The sequence below is a fragment of the Cnephaeus nilssonii genome, assembly GCF_951640355.1.
Source record: "Cnephaeus nilssonii genome assembly, chromosome: X".
Classification (NCBI taxonomy): Eukaryota; Metazoa; Chordata; class Mammalia; order Chiroptera; family Vespertilionidae; genus Cnephaeus; species Cnephaeus nilssonii.
The window spans coordinates 4,054,125-4,079,016 of record NC_137071.1 but is presented as its reverse complement, the minus strand read 5'-3'; the positions used below and the strand labels follow the sequence as shown (position 1 = coordinate 4,079,016).

The 24,892-nt window shown below is 37.8% G+C and overlaps 1 protein-coding gene across 2 annotated transcripts in view; it reads right to left on the bottom strand.

The window, feature by feature from the left end:
- GLRA2 (glycine receptor alpha 2) overlaps positions 1-24,892 on the bottom strand; it is a gene marked incomplete at its 5' end in the record, with an annotated part of 172,052 nt that overhangs the window by 130,235 nt on the left and 16,925 nt on the right. The window contains one exon of one of the 2 annotated variants that reach the window (XM_079764459.1): positions 1,111-1,178. In XM_079764459.1, the coding sequence (XP_079620585.1) occupies positions 1,111-1,178 (68 nt within the window). Of the gene's footprint in view, positions 1-1,110; positions 1,179-1,273; positions 1,342-24,892 lie in introns of both variants that reach the window. The other variant, XM_079764458.1, reaches the window with a different exon arrangement.

The following is a 24,892-nucleotide window of genomic DNA, read 5'->3' as shown; positions in this document are numbered from 1 at the left end:
AGTTGATTATACCTAATTTTGCCAGTGGAAAGGAGTGGTAAAACATAAATTATTTCTTTCTAGCATCAAGGATACTGAAAAGTACAATAATTTGTTAGACATGATCCTAGTAGCCTAAAAGAGAAAATTCATAAAAACAGGGGAACATTATTTTTTACATCTCAGTGGCATTGTGCTCATTATTTCACTTCTTGAGTGTTTTTAGTACATCAGCCATTATTACTATTTGATCAAGCTCAACTATATTTTATTTTTATCTCATCCAATAATATGGTTGTATATTTTACAGTCATGAAAATTAAAACCAGCCAATTGACTTAGGACATAAAAGAAATTGTATAGGGGACAAGATAATATTTCACTCAAAAAGCAATCTCCACACTATAGCCTAGCACTATAAGGCTACTGATCAAATAGGCTGTGTCAAGGCAACACCATAACTATGACATCTACAAGGAATCTGGCGAATTTTAAAGTATCTAAAACCATTTTCATATACGTGAAACTTGTTTGCATGTACATTACGATGAGCTTTAAATAGTCTTATATTTATGTTATTTTTTTAAAAGCCATGCATGTAATTACTATGGACTCAGGACTACTTTCTATTGCCAACAAAAGTGTGTGTGTGTGTGTGTGTGTGTGTGTGTGTGTGTGTGTGGGTGTGCATATGTGCACGAATGTGTTTATTGTAAAGTCAGCCCCTTGGCATATATCTTAAACATTGCATATATGAGGCCTGACTATGTTAAAAATTACAGTATATGAAAAATAATGGCTATAAAATATTTCCCAAACTTTGAAATTACTTTTCTGAAACATTGGAGATGCAAATATTTAAGTATCCTTAACTATATCTTTACCTAAATCTAACTAACATCAAGTGTTTCCAAAATTTCCTTGGCATGATGGATAAAAGATTATTGACTTTTAAGTAATGAACACTTGACTAATGACTTTCTAAATTAAAAGAATATAAATAATTACTTTCTAAAGGTGAGCGAACTTGGAAATTGGCACTCAGTAAATATCCCACAAATATACAATAATGCTCTTAGATCCCATTTCCCATTTCTTCACACCATGGCTTCAATGTTCATTCCCACTCACCATTGTAGTTTCTGCTACTGACCCAAAGCTGTTGATAAATATGTTGCAGGTAACATTTACAGGAGGCCCTGCAAGTTGAACAATAAATAGAAAATTTGACAGGTTGTGTTCATGGCATAATCAAGTCAAGTTTTTCTCTTGCCAGTGGCATTGTAGCACTTACCATGGTGGTTTCTGTGACTGATCCAAAACTGTTGATAAAAATATTGCAAGTAACGTTTACTGGAGGACCTGCAGAACGCAATAAGAATATTGCAATACACATTGAAGCAAAAATGCAGCTTCATCAACATCTGTGCAAATGACTAGAGATGTAAACAAAATTAAAATGATGGTGAGATTGCAAAAAAAAAATGTTTACCCAGAGGTTTATAGTGATTGCATTCCCACTGGTATTTTAAATAATGACAGTTAAGCTACGATAACTTACCCTGAATAATTTTGGACTTGGAAAATACAAACTGAAGACTTAAACTGAATTCATTGTCAATAGTTGCTATCAAAATACCCTTTTGGATAGGTGGATTTTTTTCATCTTAGACTCAACAATACTGTAGACATCAACAATGAGCACCCCATGGTGATGAAATAAGCCTGGGTCATGAGTTTAAATGGAGCTGTAGTTGGAACTGTGCAGGGGTCAGGGTTCACCTCCTTTCCCGTGACACCCTTTAAATCAGTAGGTCTAGTTTATTTTCATGCCTATGAATTTACCCCATTTTTCTATAATCCCTTGGTACTCCCAAAATGAAAAATGACATACAGAAATACAAAAATATGAAGAAAATTAGCTCATTTTAAGAAAAGAAAAAAAGAGATGTCAATTATGTCCAGATTGTTGCCTCAGCAAATACAATGTAAAAGCAATGGTTTATTAATGCTAGATGTGCTTTGAACAAAGCCCATTTTTTTTTCTTTAAAGAGACAGGGACTAGCTCTCTTTTCCCACCCCCTTTGGCTTCTATCCAAGCACTAACCTGGCCAGACTCTACTAAGCTTCAGTGATCAGATGAGGTCAGATGTGTTCAGAGAGGTATGGCCACACACTCTTTGCTCTTTGACAATAGATAAATCACTCTGATGATTTTCAGTTTAATTTTTTTTGCTGGGGAATATGTTTATTGCCCTCATGTAGTTTCCCCTATGCTTTCTGAGATAAGAACATACTGCCATGAACCATCTTTGCTTTTCCTGGTGGAAGTTTGTCTTCACTCAAAAAGGGGATGAGGACACATATGTAATACCTTAATCAATAAAGAAATTTTAAAATAAAGCACATAAAAGGCTCAGCAACCTGATGCAAGCTACACCCCGTTGGCTCTCTACTCAATTAGCTGATAGGATCTGAACGAGGAGGAGTTTGGCTTGAGGCCTCCTTCAAAGGCTAATAAAACACAGCTGTGGTGGCACTTGAACACCATGTCTTTGAACTCTACAAGTCCATGTTAGGTTCTCAAAATGAGGAAAGGAAATGGGCTGAACAGCAAATTCAAATCTCCAGACAAGGGCCTTTGTAAAAGGAGTAAGGAGTTTTGGTGAAATAGATGTGTTAAGCTGTTTTTCTTTCCAGCATAACTAACTTTTCTGATTAAAAAAAAATGTATTTCTTTAAAAAGTTTGCAGACACCACCATATTACCAAAATGTTTTAAAACCTCCAAGTCTTGTAGTTCATCCCTTTCCCCTTATTTCAGCATCTGCTAAGATGACTTCTCCATGGTCACTTCCTGCTCTGCTTGATATTGTTTTTCTATTTTGGTTACTCAAAACAAAACAAAATAAAAATGAGTATCTTTTTGTATAAAATTCTATTCTATAACACTATATTTTTCTGCTAATAAGAAATACATTATACAAGGTAAAAGCAAGTCATGAGAAATTGTATGTTTGCATTTTTGTTCTTTTTACAATAAAACCTTTTATTTTAGATAGTCTAATCCATGATGAAAAACTTTCATGACTTTATATGCAAGATATATAGAAAATGAATGATGGGGAAAGAAACAGGAAAAGAGAAATGGCATCTTAACAGGAGTATTTTCTTGTACTATACAGTATCTGTTTGTCTGGCCTCCCCAACTGACTTGGAACCATTTAAAGGACATACATTTGTTTTTATCCTTCCCAGTAAATGGCAATGTGAGTATATTGCTGAACTCAAAATATTTTTAAGCTACCATGTATTGACACACTCTACTAGGCATATTACAATTACCTAGTTTAATCCTTACAAAAGAGGAATTGTTTTATTGCTCCAGTAAATTTTTTCAAATGTGGGAACTGGGGGTTAGAGAGGTTAAGTAACTTGCTTAAAGTCATGTCACAGTAATTAGAAAAGCAGAGACTCAGCATCTCATCATTCTGATCCCCCAAACCGAAACTTTCAACCGATTTGCTTCACTGCATTCATTACACAGTATCTTCTCTCCCTTCTGACCCATCAATCACGGTATTTTCCATTGGTTTGTAACTTTCTGGGATAATTTTATTCTTTACATCTGACCTCTTCAATCTTAGGCATTGTCTCAAGGTTCATTTGCATTTAGATATAAAACCAAGAGAAAAAAGTTTTTTTTTTATGAGGGATTAGCACATGCATATAATAAGAGTCGACACACATTAAAACCTCACTGTGTGTCAGTAGATGCCTTATTTAATTCTTCAGTAGTTACGTGTTGTCATGCCCTCCATCTTATAAAGAAAATGAGGCACAAAGGTGGTTAGTTAATTTTTTAAGGTCACAGAGTTTGTAAGAGGCAGAAATTGCTTAACTTTAGAGACATTTTTTTTTAAGTACAGAAGTAAAATGTCTGAGGCCAATAGAATTATCTTAATGATAGAAGCTACAAATCTTTCACCTCTTTGGCTTAATTTATTATTAGGTATTTTATTCTTATAGATGCTATTTTACATGGAATTGTTAATCTTTTTCAGATTGTTCATTGCAGCTGTGTAAAAACACAGCTGATTTTTGTGTTTTGATCTTAAATGCTGCAATTTTGCTGAATTCATTTGTTGGCTCTAGTAGTTTCCTTTTAGATTATTTGGGATTTAAAATATATAGGATCATGTCACCAACAAATATAGTTTTACTTCTTCCTTTTAAATTTGGATGCTTTTTATTTCTTTTTCTTTAATTGCTCTGTAGAAAAATCCCAATACAATGTTGAATAGCAATAGTGAAACAAGATATTCCCTATCTTGTTTCTGATCCTAGGGAGAAAGCTTTTAGTCTTTTACCATTGGGTATGCTTTCTGTAGATGGCATAAAGTCAGGTCATGTTGTTAGCTTTAAATTTTTCATAAATGCTCTTTATCATGTCAAATAAGTCTCTTTCTATTCCTAGTTTTCTGAATAGTTTTCTTCTGTCTGTTGTGAAAGGACATTGGACTTTGTCAACTGCTTTTTCTGTATCAATTGAGATGATATGTTTTCTTCATTCTATTATTGTGGGGTATTATTTTGATTTTATGATATTGAACCACCTTTGCATTCCTGGGATAAATCCCAATTGGTCATGGTGTACCAGTATAATTCTTTTACTAATGCTATTGGATTTGTTTTGCTAACATTTTGTTGAGGAGTTTTGCATCTATATTTATAAAGGATATTGTTCTGTGATTTTCTTTTCTTGTGATATCTTTATCTGGCTTGATATCAGAGTAATGTGGGCCTCCAAGAATGAGTTTGGAAGTATCCTTTCTTCTTTTATTTCTTGGAAAGGTTTGAGAAAGATGTGTGGTAATTCTCATTCAAATAAAAACATCTGGCCCTGAATGTTTCTTTGTTGCAAGATTTTTGATTACTCATTCAATCTCTTGCTCCAGGCCTGTTAAAATTTTCCATTTAATCTTTAGTCAGTTTAGGTAATTTGTGTGTTTCTAGTATTTGTACAATTTTATCTAATTTGTTTAACATCTTCTTTTACAATTCTTTTTATTTCTGTAAGGTCAGTAGTAATGTCTCCAATTTCATTTCTGATTTTAGTTATTTATGAGTCTTCTCTTTCTTTTCTTTTTTTAAAATATATTTTTATTGATTTTTTACAGAGAGGAAGGGAGAGGGATAGAGAGCTAGAAACATTGATGAGAGAGAAACATTGAGCTGCCTCCTGCACACCCCCTACCGGGGATGTGCCTGCAACCAATGTACATGCCCTTGACCGGAATCGAACCTGGGACCTTTCAGTCCGCAGGCCGACGCTCTATCCATTGAGCCAAACCAGTTTCAGCGAGTCTTCTCTTTCTTTCTATGTAGTCTAAAAAAACCCCACAACTTTTGGTTTTGTTGCTTCTCTAGTTGCTTTTCTATTTTTCTTTTATTTTTCTCTACTCTAAATTTTATTACTTACTTTCTCTGAGAACTTTGGGTTTAGTTTTATCTTCTTTAACTAGTGCCTCAAGTTGTAATATTAGGTTATTGATTTGAGATCTGTCTTCTTTTTCAATTTATGCATTTACATTTTAAATTTCCCTCTGAGCACTGCATTTACTGCATCACATAAGTTTTGGTATGTTGTATCTTTGTTTTTATTCATCTCTAATTTCCCTTATAATTTCTTCTTTGACACATTGATTATTTAGGAGTACACTAATTTCCAAATATTTTTAAAGTTATCTTTATTGTTGAAAGTATTACAGATGCCCCCATTTATTTCTCCCACTGACTCCCTCCTCCCCAGTCCCACTCAGGCTTTCACTACACTGTTGTCTGTGTCCATGGATTATTTGAATTTTCAGGGCTTCCTTTTATTGTTGATTTTTAACTTCTTTCCATTATGGTTGGAAAAAATACTTTTTTATTATTTTAATCTTTAAAAATTCATTAAGACTTGTATTATAGCCCAATATATGGACTATCCTAGAGAATGTTTCATGTGCTTGAGAAGAATGTATATTCTGTCATTGGGCAGAACATTCTGTATATACTTGTTATATCTAGTTGGTTTATAGTATTGTTCATGTCCTCTGTTTTCTTACTGATCTCTGTAGAAGTTCTATTCATTATTGAAAATGGTATTAAAGTTTTGAACTATTATTGTAGAAGTGTTATTTATCCCATCAGTTTTGTCAATGTTTTCTTCATGTATTTGGCGTCTTTGCTGTTTGGTGTATATATTTTTAGAATTGTTATATCATCTTAGTGATTTGACCCTTTTATCAATATACTAGGAGCCCAGCGCGCAATTTGAAATCGCAAGGCGCCACCCACCCTCGAGTTGCTGATACAGCCCTGCCTCCCTCCCCGGGCTCTGCAGCAGCCTTGGCTGCTGCTGTTTCGGGCCTTGAAGCAGCCGCAGCTGCTGCTGACCAGGCCCTCCCCCAGCGCAGGTGCGTGGAGGCCCCTGCCGCCCCGCCCCGACACTGCAGGCACAACTTCCTCCTGTCTGGTTGACCAGTTACAGCGTCCTGGTTAATTAGCATATTTCTCTAATGTATATATATATTATGCCATTCTTTGTTTCTGCCCCCTTCAGACCCAAGGACCAGGGTTCCACACCGAGAATGTAGGCTGTCACTGATTCAAAACTATAGCCACTCCTGGGAGAGGATGGGATAAGGGAAAGTAAAAACACCACAAATATTGCATGATAACACCTATTTGTGGAATCTAAAAAAAGCTGACTTGGTAGAAACAAAGTAGAGCAGTGGGGGATGAGGGAAATGGGGATATGTTGTTCAAAGGGTATAAGATGAATAAGTTATGGTGACTGTAGTTAACAATACTGTATTGTATACTTGAAAGTTGCTAAGTGAATAGATCTTAAATGTTCTCGCCACAAAAATAAATTGTAATTATGTGATGTGATGGAGGTGTTAGCTAACACTACAGTGCTAATTATTTCGTAATATTAATGCTATGGTGGTAGTTATTTTGCAACATATAAGTGTATTAATCAACATGTTGTACACCTTAAACTTACACATTGTTATATGTCAATTATATTTCAATAAAGCTGGAAAACAATTGAAAAGAGGGCTGCAGCAAAGATGAAAAATAAGCATAAGGGAAAAATATGGGATCATGTATAAAACCAAAACAACTAATCACTAATCATTAGTTTTGCCTCAGTTAATGTTATTTTCCAACATCATTTTAAGGCAAAAGATGACAGCAGAGGAAATTCTTTCATTTCTAAGATGAAAATGTGTTTTTTTTCCTCTCTTGCCACAAATAGACAAGAATGGAATTTTCATTTTGCATTTTATTTCTCGTAAATAATTTAACATGTCCTCAAGTACTACAATTGCTTTAGTATGGGGTCCTTGGATGGGAATAATATATGAAATATATGTGATTAAATTATACAGAAATTAAATTTCCTTTGGTATAAGATTTTTGTCTAGAGGAAAACTTCTTGCCATTAACTCAAGCGATAAAGGGGGATATAAAGCACATAGAGGAAGCAAGGAGATATGTAGTTAAAGGTCAGAGTCTTGCTATATGAACATGGGGAAGCACTGTTTCTTATGATGGCTTTCTATGTTGCATGGTACTTTGATGCCCATGAAAAAGAGAGCCTTGGAGTATTGCAAGGGGAGGGAATGGCTTTTCATCGTGATACTCCCTTTGTGAGGAATGATTTGAGGCACATAATCTGAAAGAATGGAGAAAGTTGTGTGTGTATGTGTGTGTTTTTTTAATACCATGATGGTAATTAGAGATAGTTACACAAAATAACGCATTGAATTATATTCATCTTCTTGAAAATTCACCACAAATGAATTATATGTAATTGATTCTTCTTCCCAGCACAAGGTCAAAATGATTTTACCAGTTCTACAACATTCAGTTGGGTTGCTGACTAACATCCAGGTCTGTGCAAAGAGCAAAATATTCAGAGAAATAAAGAAATTGGGCATTTATTGATTCCCACAGCCTGGTGAGATTGTCTAGCAAACAATTTGCTTTGGATCAGTCATGTGATAAAATTATGAAATTGACAGACAAAGCAATTAGTTTAGCTCTTAAGGTAGCTTAAACAAGGAGAACCAAATGGCAGGCTCTGTGAGTCCTTCCTACTAATGGTTACCAGTTGTCAACTGCTCTCACATAAGGATGCGTGAATGGACAGATGTACACAGACCAGATCCATATGAGAGGGCTTTGAGAATGCTGGCAAGTTTCTATCTTTGCATGTTATAGATTTATTCATGATTTAAAGAGAAGGAATAAGGCAGGTACCATTATCTCATATAGGAGAATCACTTTTTAAGTGGGTGGTATTAATAATTACACAGAAACACCTGGCATAAACCAGGACTTGTCCTGAGAAAACCTGGACATGTGTCACACTATTCAAAGATGTATCTGAAGTAGGGCAACTACCAGTCTGAGTTGCTTTTGGCCACTAGTTCTGCTTATTACCACCTGTGAACTTTAAACAGTTTACAGAAAGTCCTGAGTCTGTTAGTTCTTCTGTAGAATGGTAATTATGATGCTTAACTTGATGCTAATTATGAGAATTATTAGTGACATATGGAAGGCCCATAACAGTTGCTCAATAAAGTATAGTTTCTTTATAGTAATAGTAGTAGTACTACTATCATTGTTACAAGTTCATTGGATTATCAAAATAGGCCTAGGTAGGAGGTACATCATTAAACACATTTTAATATAGAGTAAACTGGAATGTTGAGATTATAACTTAGATCTCCCAACGTTTTCTATACTACTCTTTACTAAAATAATGCCCATCTCATTCAACTTCCTTTCTCTTCTCTCTGTAAACACTGTTTTGTTCTATGCTCGGTAGAATGTTTTAGCAGGATCAAACCACCTTTTATAACTTTCTTGCTTCCAGGAATGATGCATAAATATTCTTTGTATCTGAACAACCATGTAACATTGTGGGTTTGAGATCACTGCTGCTGCCTTCTTTATTAAAAATAGGGTTTCTCAACCTTGGGAATATTGGCATTTTGGGCCAAATCATTCTTTGTTGTGGGAGCTTGTCCCATACACAGTAGGATGTTCCTTGGTGTCTACTCACTAGTTGTCAGTAACACCCCACCTCCCAGGGTCTCTGTTATGACAACCAAAAATGTGTCCAGACATTGCCAACTGTCCCCTGGGAGAAAAAATATCACCCCTGGTGGAAAATCACTAAACTATAAAAATAAGGTAAAAATGACAGGATGACCAGAAAGGTTATTCAACACAGATCATGTTATGTAATAATTAAATGAGCTTTAAATTGTTGTGCTCAACCAAACAAATTATTAATATATTAAATATTAAAATATTTTGGTGATGGGGAATATGTTGGGGGGGACCTCATTTAATTCAACAAAGAATGTAGATTTTAAAAATATTTAGCCCTGGCTGGTGGTGCACAATGGTTAGAGCGTTGGCCCTTGCACCGAAGGGTTGGAGGTTTGATTCCCGGTCAAGGGCATGTATCTGGGTTGCAGGTTTGATCCCTGGCCTTAGTCGGGGTATATGTGGGAAGCACCAATCGATGTTTCTCTCTCTCTCTCTCTGTCTCTCTCTCTCTCTCTCTCCCCCTCCCCTCCGCTCCCTCCCTTCCACTCTCTCTAAAAGTCAATGGACAAAATATCCTTGGGTGAGCATTAACAAAAAAATTAGAATAAAGAAATAAAATAAAAACATTTAAACATACTTTGTGTGAAGAAAACGTGGCAGTATTATTAAACTTATATTTACTTATTGGATTTGTTGATTAAAAATTTTAATTTGCTTCCTCTTTACAAGTATTTGCTGAATTATGTGCATTTCTATCTTATAAATCTTTAGTCATTCATTAAATAAACAAACATTTATTGAGTACCCATTATGCGCCTAGTATATTCTTGGTCTTCTAATTATCATCCTATATAATAAAAGCCTAATATGCAAATCTACTGAACGGCGGAACAACCGATCACTGTCACACACACTGACTACCAGGGGGCAGACACTCAACACAGGAGCTGCCCCCAGCCCACAGGCCCCAGGCCAGCCAAAGCAGGTGCCAGCAGGGGCCCCCCAATTGCCCAGCCAGTCACCCCACAGATTGGCCCTGATCGCTGGCCAGGCCTAGGGACCCTACCTATGCACAAATTTTGTGCACTGGTCCTCTAGTTTATAATGATATAGTGAGTTGGAGGGGGTAAATTAAAAAAAATCAGGCATTAAGGACAATTTGCTATAAAGCCCTTGAGTCATTCTATAAGAAATGGCAAATGAAAGGAAAAGTGTGTATACAAGCAAACATCATGGAGAGAACATTTTTGTTAAGCCTCTTTCTAATACAGGTGAACAGCTGCCTTTTTGTTCATTGCAGGATTATAGTCACCTTAAAGTGTGCAGTTTATGTTCTGGGAGATGTAGGACACTTTGCTTGTGGTGACAAGGTTCATTTCCCATTTTAAAGATCTCATACTAAATGGAAACTTTCATGTTGGGAGAAATTTATAAGGGTAATTTACATATATTTCTATTTGTGCTATAATAAAATGTCATCAGATGGAGAAATTCTGGAAAACATAAGATTCTTGCTCTCTTGGAGTTGGAGGAGATAATAAATAGAGGCCCATTTGACCTTAGAAGAAGACAGTTTTAAATGTCATTTGGAATTAGTTTTGAAATGAAGAGATCTGAGAATTTCTAATGAACCCAAATGATATTTCCTTTCATTTTAGGAAGTAACAAAAATAGAATTGAAGATAACTTTCTCTCATATTAATTGAATCATCTACTACATTGCAAAATGAATAGCAGGTTCATCAACTTGTTAGGTTCTGACAAATTGAAAATATTTTTCCATTAATAATTTTTGAAGAAGGAACTATTCTGTATTGGGGTTTATAATAATGGAATTAGGTGCAATCCACGCATATATACATATGTTTCCATGTTCAAATATTCTCATCTTTCAAAGTCCAGTTCAAATGATACCTACTCAGTGAATTTTTCCATAATTCTCCCAACTTGAATATCATCTTTCTTGGCACTGTTATAGCCCCATAACCCTTATCATGTTATAGTAAATTTTTCAAATGTGTCTTAATATTTTCTATTTTCTAGACAGGGTATGGTTCAGATCTGATTCACTATAATGTATCCCAAGGCATTTCAGTATATTACTAAGCACATAGTAGACGTTCAATAAAAACTCAGTGAATCTTATTGATCAGAATATAAGCCGCCTCGGGTAAAGAAATGCCAGTGGCATCCAAAGAAATCTGTGATTTTTTTTTATTTTTAAATGTAAGCATTTATATTTCTCCATTGTCAACTCTGATAGTAGCATAAGAGGAAAAACATCTGAATTCACTGAATTTTGATTAACAATGCTATGTTATTAAAAATAGGTTTTGCCTGATGGATTGAAAAATTGTCTGGGAGGACTATGACTCTGATTTAAATAGCCCATAGTATTTCCATTTCATTTCAGAGCAACTTGAAATACAAGGCATTCTAACCCCATTAGTTAGCCTCCATCCCTGCAAGTTCAAAGGATAGTTTTTTTCCCCAAAAGGTTATTAATGTAAATCAAGTGTCTCATTTAAGCTTGTGAATTCTATTTATCAACAGAATGATAAAATTGTGACAAAAACATGACAATCACCAATGAGCAGCATTGCAACATGGCCCTCTGAAACTGCTACTGAGTTGTCCTCTTTGCAGAGAGGGTTAGGAAACGTCTTTACTGTTTCTCTCCCTCCTGATATCATCCCTGACCAGCAGGGCATGGAATAATGGAAATGGTAATAAACTTCAGAGTTAGAACTGGATTTAAATCCTGGCTGTGCTATGTACTCTTTGTGTGACCCTCTGTAGGTTATTTAATCACTCTGGGCTCCAGTTTCCGCAGTTTCCTCAACTATAAAAGAAGTAATATCTTTACCTAACTCACAGGTTCATTGGGAGGACTGGATGTGATAGTGGGTGTGAAATACCATCTATTTCTTTTCTCTATTCCCATCTCCTTCCCCTTTCAAGGAAGGATCTTTCTCCTAAACCTTGAGATTTCCCCTTTAATTTGATGATCAGATGTACTTTTCTCAAATACATATCTCTGCCCTACATTTTATCACTCTCACCTCTGCTCAGAATGTTAAGAAAAAGACCCATATTTTAAAAGTATAAATAGGTTCTAGAAAAAAAATGATATTCTCCTTATTGGCAAAGAATTGTGTTATTAAATCTAACAATTAAGAGTATAGAAACTAATTGTACTTCAATGGAAAACTATGCATTGTTTATAGCACACCTTTCCATGTTATTTGACTGTGATTCTATTGGAGCTATATTACAACTCTATAAGTTGCATAACTGATAGAAATGTAAAATATCTTTTGCTTATTCTTGCAAATTCTGTCCTGTCCTGTCAAGGTTCAAGTGGCTTCCCTCCCCCACTGTGGAAGAGACTAGTGACTAGTTTGCCTCCATTTGAGCATTCATTTCAATATTCTTGATCTATACATGTGTCTGTTTTGGGGCTTTCTTTTGAACTGGTTATACCATCTGCCTGGATCACTCATTGATTAATTAGTTAAAACAAAATCATTAATACGTTTTCATTTTATATCTGCATGAGAGTCATGATTTTACCTTTATTTTTTTTAAAGAAAATTTTCTTTTAATGTGAGTTTTTTTAAAGAAATTATTACCCTTTGGAAGTGTTAGACTCAGAGCCAGGCTTTGGAAACTTGGAGTCCTAAATCCTGTTGAGGGCCATTGCACTGCCAGGCAACTCAGCACTTGCTGTTTTGCTGACAAAAGAGATCAGAGAGCACCATATCTGCCAATGAATTGTACCAAAGCTCTCATTTTTCCCTTATCTGTCCCTCTGTGGCTTCCACATATGGGGACTTGTTTTCTCATTAGCCATTCTGCACCATTTCTTTGAGGGTAGGAAGGTCAGTATTGTACGGTAAGGAAACAGAGATTTTCTATTTCGGCAAGAGATCTAAAAATAGAAGCTAGAGTTCTTGACACACTCTTCTCTAACAACTAGGACAGTCGCTGCCCCACTGCAGAGGGAAACCCTGAAATCATGATGCTTGTTATGTTTACATGGGCTCAGAATTGACTGACAGGCCTCTAGCACTATTGTAGCATAGTATTTTTATGTCTCTTATCTCATGTTACACTATGCATCTGTTTAATTAGAAGGACATTTATTGGACTTCTTAGTTTGGGTTACCTTCGAGTCAAGGATTCAAGTGAAAGTAGTTTATTAGGAAAGTGAACCATACACTAGTTGGGAAGTGGGGAACAGAAACAGTAAGAAAGGAACCCAAGAAAAGGTGCTTTAGCAAGTTCATTATCTCCTGGGGGCAAATGAAGCTTTATCCCATGAGCAACTCTGGAAGACACCTTCTGAGCTATTCTGCCCAAAGGAAGAAGGAGCTGGGGTATTTGACATCAACTCCCATCAGTCATTAGATGAGAGTATTCTTAAGGGCCATTAATTCATCTTCACTTCTGGTCTGCCACAAGGGTGGATAAGGTGGCTTGGGTCAGAGAAAGCCCTCAAGCAAAGAAATGCAACTGCTGGCATTTCAAAGTCAAATGATGCACTGATATGGTAAAGAATTGGGGATGTGGGCTGGGCACTGACAGTAGCACCTGTAAGATGCTGGAAATACCAAAATGTATTCGATCCTTGAATTCAATAAATTCACAACCTGTCATGGCAGAAAGACATAAATTAGACTATAATACAACGCGATAGGAATAAAACTTTTTAAGGGAATATAGCAGCTATGGCAACAAATTGTTCATGGGAAAAGGAAAAGAGAGGAGAGGTTCATTGTAGGGAGGTTGATGTATTTTTTTATATACAGAGGAGGGGAGAAGATAGGCTCTATTTTATAAAAAATATGTATCACTAACCAAAGTTTAATCAGCAATTGAAGGTTGAACCAGCATTATTGCCCTTTTTATAGTATATCCTCCCTGAAATTCAGATACCCCCCACCCCAAAGTTTTCATTGTTGGAGATTTTTTTTAAGTTGTGGAGGAACTATCATATGTCTATATTTTAATATATAAAACCACCTCCATCTGAGTGTGGCAGGATCTCTGATGCTGAGCTGAGTAGAGCTGTTCCTCTGAGTAAAGAAGGCTCTAACTTTGTGTGTTGTCCCAAACACAATAGAGCATAATTGTAGGAAATAAAGTACTTTGGTGAGAAATGGCCCTAATTCTCAGGTATTAGAGATAGAAAGCCCCCCAAATTAAAATAAGGCAAGACTCTACCTAAGAGAGTCTTCTTTCTGGGGAGTAGGCTGGGTTAATGCCTAACTTTCCAAAAGGCCCCTTCCAGTGAGATGTGCTGGGCATTTACATACACGGGCACTCATACCCTGCCTAGGCCACCAGGACGAACTGTGCAGTGGGTATATGGGCTCCAGCACCACAGAGCCTGGATTTGACCAGCTGCTCAGCCTCTCACAGCTGTGCCAGCTAAAAGGATTCTGAACATTAGTTTCTGGACCTGAAAAATGGAATTGGTAACAATAGTATTTATCAATAGTGTAGAGAATAAATGAGATCACACATTTAACACACTTAACATGTTGCCTGGCATGTCATGAGGCACACGTTGTCTCTGTAAATCCCACTCATACTTGAAGTCCTCACTTATTTTCTACACCTTCCTTCTACTTCAGCCATTTTCAACCCGCCTTGCTCAGAACTTCTAGCCTCTGTGAAATAATTCCATACATAGCTCCATGTTTATATAGACAAGAATTATCTTGTGTTTCTCAGACTTGTTTTATGTGTGGTATTTCATTTGCTCAGTAAGATAAACAGATTGCTAAAAGACAGGAATTATCTGTACTGCTTTTAGTAAGTTCCTTAAGTCCCTGCAATTTAGACACATCATAAGTGTTGCTCCCAGATACTTTGTGATTAATTTGTACCTTGCTACAAAGTAAACTCAACTTGGTTCATAAGCAGGAAGTGCTTCCTTTGCTTAAGAAAAGATCACATATATCATTTCAGAGAGTAGTTTCCTTCGTTCTTAAAGAACCCTGCCCCAGCAAGCAGTACTCAAAATCTTACCTCCCCTGTTCACTTCTCAAACTTGGGCTTTTTCATATGTGTTCTAAAGTAATCATAAAGAGAATCAAATTGCAGGCTTCAGGCCTCAGACTTAGCATTTTCTCTCACTAGGCCCAATGACTGAGATTACTGAATGAAAACATTACAGAGCCCAGATAGTAAACTGCACTAGGAAGTAGACTATAGGATTAGAGAAAATGCCAGATGGAAGGCATGCTTTTGGTATGTCACAGTCAGCATTTTCCTGGAATGTATTTAAATATATCAGAAATTTTTACTGAAAGAAGATGTAAAAAAATGACTACAAAATACCATTAGTTAGAAGCAAAATCACAGACTGTGTAACCCATGAAGGTAGCAGTCACTGTATCCCTTCTCCTTTCCTCCACTACTAACTGTCTGTCCCCGTAATCTCTTCAGTATTGGTCGTAGAATATAAAGCTTTTTATGTATGCAGTGTTGGCCCTAGAATAGTGGTAAATTAGAAGGAGGGGGATAGAATGGTTTGAAGGTTAGAATGCTCGTACATTAACAATTTTTAAAAATTCTCTCTACTTGGTACTTACTACAGTGCCATATACCTATTAAATGGTGATATACGTCTACAAATAAAAGAAGATACAACCCGGCTGGCATGGCTCAGTGATTGATCATAGAGCTATGAACCAGGAGGTCATGGTTTGATTCCCGGTCAGGGCACATGCCCAGGTTGTGGGCTCAATCATCAGTAGAGGGCATGCCGGAGGCAGCCATTCAATGGTTTTCTCTCATCATTGATGTTTCTATCTCTCTCTCTCTTCCTCTCTGAAATCAATAAAAATATATTTTAAAAAATAAAGAAGACACATATAAATGGAAAGTTATCCCAAATGAATCCACTCACTCAGTATTAAACATTCATTAAGCTTCTACAAAGACAGGAAGTGCACAAAAACCTGGGACTTCAAAGATAAACTAGACTCGCCCTGTCATAGAAAAGTGGGACAGTCATAATTTAAAAATGCATTCACTAAGGTATTGGAGATCAAGAATGAGTGTCTTTGTCATCATTCTCTAAATGAAAAGGTAGTGTTGGTCTAAGCCTTGTCTGTCAGAAAATTAACTTTTTCTTTTCCCTAAATAGCAAGAATGGTAAACAAAATTGCAGCTGTCTTCCATTCTGAGGAATGGATAGAGTCAAATGAGATAACACATGGGAAAAGACTTCATGCACTTTAAAAGACTAGCAAGTATTAGCAGATAATTTGTTTTTTATTTCAGTTGCTCATATCCAAATTTGCATTCGTACAAATTCTTGGATTTAAATATTAGTATTATATAAAATTAACATACAAAATCAGTAGCATTTATTCTATACACTAACAATGAATTTCTTGAATAAGAAGTAAAGAAATCAAACCCATTTAAAATAGCATAAAAACATGAAAAATTTAAGAAACTAAACTCTGAAAACTATACATTGATGAAATAAATCAAAGAAGATACAAATAAGTGGAAAGTTATCCCATGATCATGGATTGGAAGAATTAATATTGTTAGAATGTCAATACTACCAAAATCCATCTATAGATTCAATGTAGTCCCTATCAAGATTTAAATGACATTTTTTCAGAGAAGTATAAAAAATACTTCAAAATTTAAATGAAGCCACAAAAGACCACAAATAGCCAAATAAATCCTGAGAAAGAAGAATAATGCTGGAGGCATCACACTTCCTGATTTCAACCTATACTATAAAGCTGTAGTCATCAAAACAGTATGTTACTAGCATAAAAGCAGACTAATAGACCGATGGAACAGAATCAAAGGCCCAGAAATAAACTCATACATATACAGTCAACTGATATTTGACGGAGGACCCAAGAATAATCAATGGATAAAAGTGACTTTCCAATAAATGGTGCTGGAATAGTTAGTCACATGTAAAGGAATGGAACTGGACCCATATCTTACACCACTCACAAAAATTAGCTCAAAATGGATTAAAGATTTAAATGTAAGACCTGAAAACATGGGAATAAAGTTATATTTATTTGAATATTATTCAGCCATGAAATTATGACAACATGGATGAACTTTGAAGGCATTATTATAAGTGAAATAAGTCAGACAAAAAAGACAAATGCTGTATGATCTTACTTATATGTGGAATTAAAACACCTCAAACTCATGCAAAAATAGATCAGACTTGTGGTTACCAGAGGTGAAGGGGGGAGGACAATTGGTGTGGGTGGTAAAAAGGTACAAACTTCCAGTTATAAGATAAATAAATACTGGGGATATAATATATAACATGATGACTATAGATAACACTGCCATATGTTGTATAGAAAAATTGTTAAAGGGATAAATGTAAGAATTATCCTCACAAAGAAATTTTTCCTTCTTTTCATTGTATTTTATGAAAAGATGGATGTTAACTGAAGTTACTGTGGTAATCATTGCACAATGTATATACTAGTACTAGAGGCCCTGTGCATGAAATTCGTGCATGGGGCGGTGTCCCTCAGCCCAGCCTGCACCCTCTCCAATCTGGGACCCCTCAAGGGATATCCAACTGCCCGTTTAGGCCTGATCCCACAGCAGTCGGACATCCCTCTCACAATCCAGGACTGCTGACTCCCAAACGCTCGCCTACCTGCCTGCCTTATTGCCTCTAACTGCTTCTGACTGCCAGCCTGATCACCCCCTAACCACTCCCCTGCCAGCCTGATCAATGTCTAACTGCTCCCCTGCTAGCCCGATTGCTCCTAACTGCCGTCCCCTGCTGGCCTGGTTGCCCCTAACTGCCCTCCCCTGCTGGCCTGGTCCCCCCCAATTGCCCTCCCCTGCAGGCCTGGTCCCCCCCAACTGCCCTCCTCTGCCAGCCATCTTGTGTCCCATGGGGGCGGCCATCTTTGACCACATGGGGTCGGCCATCTTGTGTGTTGGAGTGATGGTCAATTTGCGTATTACCTCTTTATTATATAGGATATTTCAAGCCATCATGCTGTACACCTTAATTTACACACTGTTATATGTCAATTATCCTATATAATAAAAGGGTAATATGCAAATTGACCCTAACAGTGGAATGACTGGTGGCTATGACGCACACTGATTACCAGGGAGCAGGTGCTTAATGAAGGAGCTGCCCCCTGGTGGTCAGTCAGCTCCCACAGGGGGAGCTCCACTCAGCCACAAGCCTGGCTGATGGCTGCAAGCGCAATGGCGGTGGCAGGAGCCTCTCCCACATCCTCCACAGCGCTAAGGATGTCCAAATGTAACTTAGACCCACTCCCTATCAGTTGGACATCCCTCAAGGGCTCCCAGGCTGCCAGAGGGTGCAGGCCAGGCTGAGGGACCCTCTCCCTCCACCCCAAGTGCATGAATTTTTATGCACCAGGCCTCTAGTTTCTCAATAAAAGTGAAAAACTATTAGTATTACACATTTTTCTATTCACCTAATAAATGTTTATTGGTTGCCTACTGTCAGATGTTGGAGGTACAATGAATAATGAGATAAGCCCTGCCTCTGGCCTCCTTGAACTAGTCTAGGAGGGAAAGAAACAGGAAAGTAGCCAAACTCAAGAGAGGTTGTAGACTGAGGATATAGGAGAGGATGGACTTAATAGTTTAAAAGAGGCGTTCTAGACAAAATAATATTGATGCTGAGTTCTGTAGTGTGAGTAGGAATTAGGCTGGTAGGAAGGCAGGTATGGTGAAGTAAATGGTTTGAGAAACAAGAAACAGGGCATTGAGGCTGGAACAGAGTGGGATGGCATGGCTAGAGATGTGGAATGATGTTATTAATGTGGACAGTACTGATGCACCACTCAGATTCCTGGGATCTCATTTACCAATCTGTGCCTCTCACCTCAATGTGCTTTTGCTTCCAATAACCACACCTACAGTCTTCCACAGAGGACAGTTCTGGGGCTACTGGAGCTCACTTTGCCCACATGGAGAGATAGAAGCATCTGAGCATTTACTCTCCCACCCACCCAACACACCTGAGGGTAGTCTTTACCCAATAACTAACCAAGGGCAATCTGAAAAACCAACTTTCTTGTTTCCATTCAGGACAATTCTGGGATGTAGCTTACAGTCCAGAGTTCCCCTGAGGGATTAAGGTGGAACCTACCCCTTTGAACTTTTCTTGAGATCACACCCTTACTGGGCTTTCTCATCCTTGTCTGATTTTATCACTCTCTTATATGCCTCTCCTGCTCACTTATCCTTAATAAATCACTTGCACACAGGGTCTGCTTCTCAGAAACCCAATCTCAGGCAGATATAGTAAAAAACCTAATCACCAAGGCCCTTGTAAGCTATTTGCAGGTGTGTGAACTTTATCAGAAAGTGATGAGAAGTCCCAGGAGAGTTTCAAGAGTCATTCGAGGCCTAGAACGGCAAAGATACTAGTATTTTGAGCTCTGCACTCCCTTGGGTGACAGCTCAGCTTGCTCTTCCTGTGCATTCGGATAAAGATACAGCCAATCAGGCACCCCAGAGCAGCTGCACTATGGATTTTCTAAAAAAAGTATAGGAGTTTATTTCAGATTTTAGCTTTCCTTTGGGATCTATTTATTATCCTCTCTATATTTCTTTGCCTTCTTTGCACCTGCCACCTCACCCCTCAGAAGTGAATAACTTTTTTTCAAAGGTGTCTTTCTGCGATTTATGTGGCATATTGCATGATGTCACTGATGGGCACTTTTTATTAACACCCTCAACTGCTTTGCTCAATTGCTAAAGCACATAATTTATTCTGACACACACACACACACACACATATATATATATGTATATATATGTGTATATATATACATATATGTATATATATATACACACACACATATATATATACATATATATATATGTATATATATGTGTGTATGTGTATATATATATATATATATATATATATATATATATATATATGTAGTTAGATGCTGAGGGGATACCTCCTCACTTGAGACTTTACCTATTCACAGATTATTATGGCACATATTGTTAGTTCCAGATTCTTATGCAATAATTCTGTTCTTTCAATGTATTGAGGGATTAGAATGTTCCCATGATAAAGTACTCATAACTCAATCATGGAAGCTTCACATGTCAAGCCACTTCCACAGAGCTCCACCAAGATTCCTTCACCCAAGCCATATTTTTGTTAACTATACAATTGTCACCTCTTAAACTCAGTTGGGATGAGTGGGTACTATGAAAAGTTTTTTACCCATGGGCTCTATGCAAACCCAGTTTCAAAATTAAGCAGAAAATAAAAAACGTGTGTGTAAGCATGGTATTTGTAGAGTCTGGTTGACAGGTGGACATGTGGAATTTTTTCCTTGAGATAGTCTGTTCTCTTGCTGAGGAAATCCTGCTCTGTAATGGGCTTTGGGATATTTTCCCAAGTTACAAATTTATACACTTTGCTAAAAGCCTTGTATGTTATAAACTTGCTTGGCACCAGGATATCTATGGAACAGGAAGCCTCCTGCTGGGTTTTCAGGGGGAATATTTGCTCAGAAATTTTGAATAAAGGATGAGCTTAAATGAGGCATGTGTGCACGATAAACAAAAGTGAATATTGGAAATGTAGGTGCTTAGGGGAAATGAAAAGAACAGATAGCCAAGACGGTGAGTAATTCCTCCTATTTTTGGTAGCTAGAGAAAATGTCTGGTAATATAGGATTAGTTTGGCAAGATTCTAGTCAAGTATGCCACTGGTCACAGAGTGGTCACTAATTCCTCTAAATGAAATAGGGATGTTTCAGAGGGGGAAAGAAACCTGAATAGAATGGCAACTTGTTGCTATCAAGCTATGGCAACAAGCACAATGGCATTTTATCTATAAGAAAGCCACCTAAAATGCAATTTTTGGTGCCAGGGCTTCCTATTCACAAGACATGGCATTGAGCCTATGTAGCACTTCCTTTCAAACAGGAGGATCTGTTCTTACGTTTTTATATTTTTGGAAGATACTATATATTTCATTTTGAAAGCAAATCTTGTAATCCTAGAGAAAATGTTATCCTCTTGTATTCCATGACTTCTATAACTAAAGATTCAGCAAAGCCATCTCCCCACCCCCGATATCTAATGCCACTCTCTTCTAGAAATGGAGAAGCAGCAGTGATATCAGAAGCAAATGATAACAAGGAATCTGAGTAAGACACCCAGACTATGTAAAACAAAATTTGAAAACAAATTTTGAGGATATCGTGAAGCAATGCTACAAATAAAGGACTAGTTTGATACAGAATGTGCAGTGGCTTCATCACCAATGTGCCTTCATCTGTTGTATGAAATAAATGACATGGGTCATCAGCCATTAAGTAGCTTTCATATTTTCTCACCCCCTACTTTGTTTTGTATATTTTACTAAGACCCTGGAATAAGAAACAGGAAGAAAAAAAATCATACTTGCTTATTTAAAAAAAGCTCTCTCAAAGAAAGCGTGGGGAGAGAACAAGCAATAAAGAAGTTTACACACACACACACGCACACACACACACACACACACACACACACACACACACAGGAGTATATATATACAAACATATGCCATTTCCCAAAGACATTTAGGGTTATTTCAAATACATTTCTCTTTTGCCATCCATCTATTGAAAACAATTTCAATACTTTTTCTGAGAATTTATATATGTAAGTATATGAAACATAATTTTGAGCAGACCAACTTAGAATATATTTTAATACTAATAAATAAAGACCTAACCTTAAATCTAGACAAGTTACTTAAGATAAATATTGCATGACTTATATTTTAAATGAGTTTTTTACTATGAATTTCATTTCAAGGAAATGATGGGAAAATTGTTTTAACAAACAGTTGAATGGAAATTGTACAACCACAAGATTTATCTATGAAAGACAAGATGGCAGTCTAAAAGGAAATTCTTCATTCAGGCATAAAACTTTGCCATATTCTGCTGAAAAACATGTCTGTAGTTTGTTAAAGGTCACTTGTTTAAATGTGTATTTGTCACTCAGCCTTCAAGAATTGTAAAGGTTAAAACAGAAGGTGATTATCAGATCAAAGTTTCACTGTCTTTTCTTTTGTCTTCAATACTTGTTTTTCATAATGCCACAGTTTGCTTATTTATTCATATAAATGAAGCAGGAGATAAATAGCCTACAATAATAATCTCATTTGTAGAGTAATTCTCTTGTGGCATTGGAATGCTAATGTTGACCATGTATCAATAAGAAAGCCACATTTACTGAATGCATGGGCCTTCTCTCTCTATGATTATTATCTTTCTAGATGATCATTGTATTTTATGTATAGTTAGGTTTCCCATTATAATCATATATTTTCATGGGAAATATTTTAGATTTATGGAGCTTACCAAGACTACATTTTCTAAAGTATATTCTGTAAATGGTACTCATTTAAAGAATTATGACTAAATTAGAGGCCCGGTGGACAAAATTCCGGGTAGGATGGGGCCTAAACAGGCAGTCAGACATCCCTCTCACAATCCAGGACTGCTGGCACCCAACTGCTTACCTGCCTGCCTTCCTGATTGCCCCTAACCACTTGTGCCTGCCAGCCTGATCACCCACTAACCACTCCCCTGCCAGCCTGATTGATGCCTCACTGCTCCGCTGCCAGCCTGTTTGCCCCTAACTGCCCTCCCCTGCGGGCCTGGTTGCCCCTAACTGCCCTCCCATGCAGGCCTGGTCCCCCCCAACTGCCCTTCCCCGCAGGCCCAGTTTCCCCCAACTTCCCTCCTCTGCCGGCCTGGTCCCTCCCAACTGCTCTCCCCTGCTGGCCATCTTGTGTCCACATGGAGGTAGCCATCTTTGACCACATGGGGGCAGCCATCTTGTGTGTTGGAGTGATGGTCAATCTGCATATTACTCTTTTATTAGATAGGATAGAGGCCTGGTGCATGGGTGGGGGCCAGCTGGTTTGCCCTGATGGGTATCCCGGATCAGGGTGGGGGTTCCCTTGGGGTGTGGGGCGGCCTGGGCGAGGGGCCTGTGGTGGTTTGCCGGCCAGCCACGCCCCTCAGGGACCCAAGTGGAGGCCCTGGTATCTGGGATTTATTTGTCTTATATAATTGAAACTTTGTAGCCTTGAGTGGAGGCCAGGGCCGGCCAGAGCGGGCGGGAAGCTTGGCTTCCTCCATTATTGGGGAAATCCAAGCCTCCTGCTTGCTCCGTGACCACAGACATCTTGGTTGAGTTAATTTGCATACTCATTCCTGATTGGCTGGTGGGCGTGGCTTGTGGGTGTAGCAGAATGATGATTAATTTGCATATCACTCTTTTATCAGATAGGATAAATACAGGATAAGCCTCAGTGTAAAAATTATTTTTAAATGTTTATTTGTATATTTTTATGGCAGGTTTTCTCAAAACCTTTTAATATGCTAATAAATATTGGGACTCTCTCAGAGGATGTTTTATAGAATTTTCCATTCTTCTTATTTTCACTAGAGTCCCAGTGTATAAAATTGGTGCCCGGGGGGCGGGGGCAGGGAAGGGTCCCTTCAGCCCAGTCTGCACCCTTTCTAATCCAGGACCCCTCAGAGGATGTCTGACTGCTGGTTTAGGCCTGATCCCGGGGATCAGTCCTAAATCGGCAGTCGGACATCCCTCTCACAATCCTGGACTGCTGGCTCCTAAACTGCTCACCTGCCTTCCTGCCTGATTGCCCCTAACTGGCCCCCCTGCCAGCCTGATCACCCCTAACTTTTTCTGCCTGCCGGCCTGATCACCCCCAACTGCCCCCGTGCTGGCCTGGTCTCCCCACACAGCCTGCTGTTCAGTCGTTTGGTTTCCCTTCACTGCTCTCCGCCCCCCGGCCCACGCCAGCCTGGATGCCCCGTGCAGCCTACTTCTCGGTTGTTTGGTCGTCCCTCACTAAACCCCCTGCCAGCCTGGTCACCCCACGAAGCCTGTTTGGTCATCCATTCAGTTGCGATGGTCACTTAGGCTTTTATATAGATAGATTTTTAACCTTATATCTGAGAACATTTCATGGAACTGGTGTTTTGAGAAACATCTTTGGCCCAATGCTAAACTAGTAAAGCATGCTAGCTGCTTTTCTCAGACAGCCTCTGTACATTGATTTGCTACATCCAGACCAAAAGCAAGGCAAAAAATTTCAATGGCTGATTTCTTCAGTAATCCCCTCATAAGTTTCCAGAGTCTCCCCCAGAGTATAATGAATCATCTTTGAAATATTGGGAGTTGAAGTAAATTATGCACAACTACAAAAAATGTTCTGGACAGAATTAAGAATTTCTCAGAGGAGAGGCCAATTCTCTAGGAATAGTGGAGGCATCCAAGTTCTTCTGTGGGTGAAACAATAACTTACAAAAGAACATATGCAAATATATTAATATGGACTATAAAGAGAGGGACTATCAAAGTGGAAGGCAACATGGAAAACATCTTGGTACAAATCCTTTTAGATATGACAAGAATGAATCCCAGAGAGGTACAGTGGCATGCTTCAGGTCACAGCTGGCAAAACTGGAGATCAAACCAGGTCTCATGAGTCTTAGTTTAGATTTTTTTATCTCATTTGGTATTTCCCCCTCTATTTTTGGTAAGGCAATACCAGCACACAGTATCTTGGGGAAAATACTATACTGTATCCTTCAGATACAAAAGGAAATATTTCTCATTCTAGTCCTGTCATTCTTAAACTTCAGGGAGTAATTAATTTGTTAAAGTGACTATTTCAAGATACCGTCATCCCATAATTCTGGGGAGGTAGAGTTGGAGAAGTGTGGTT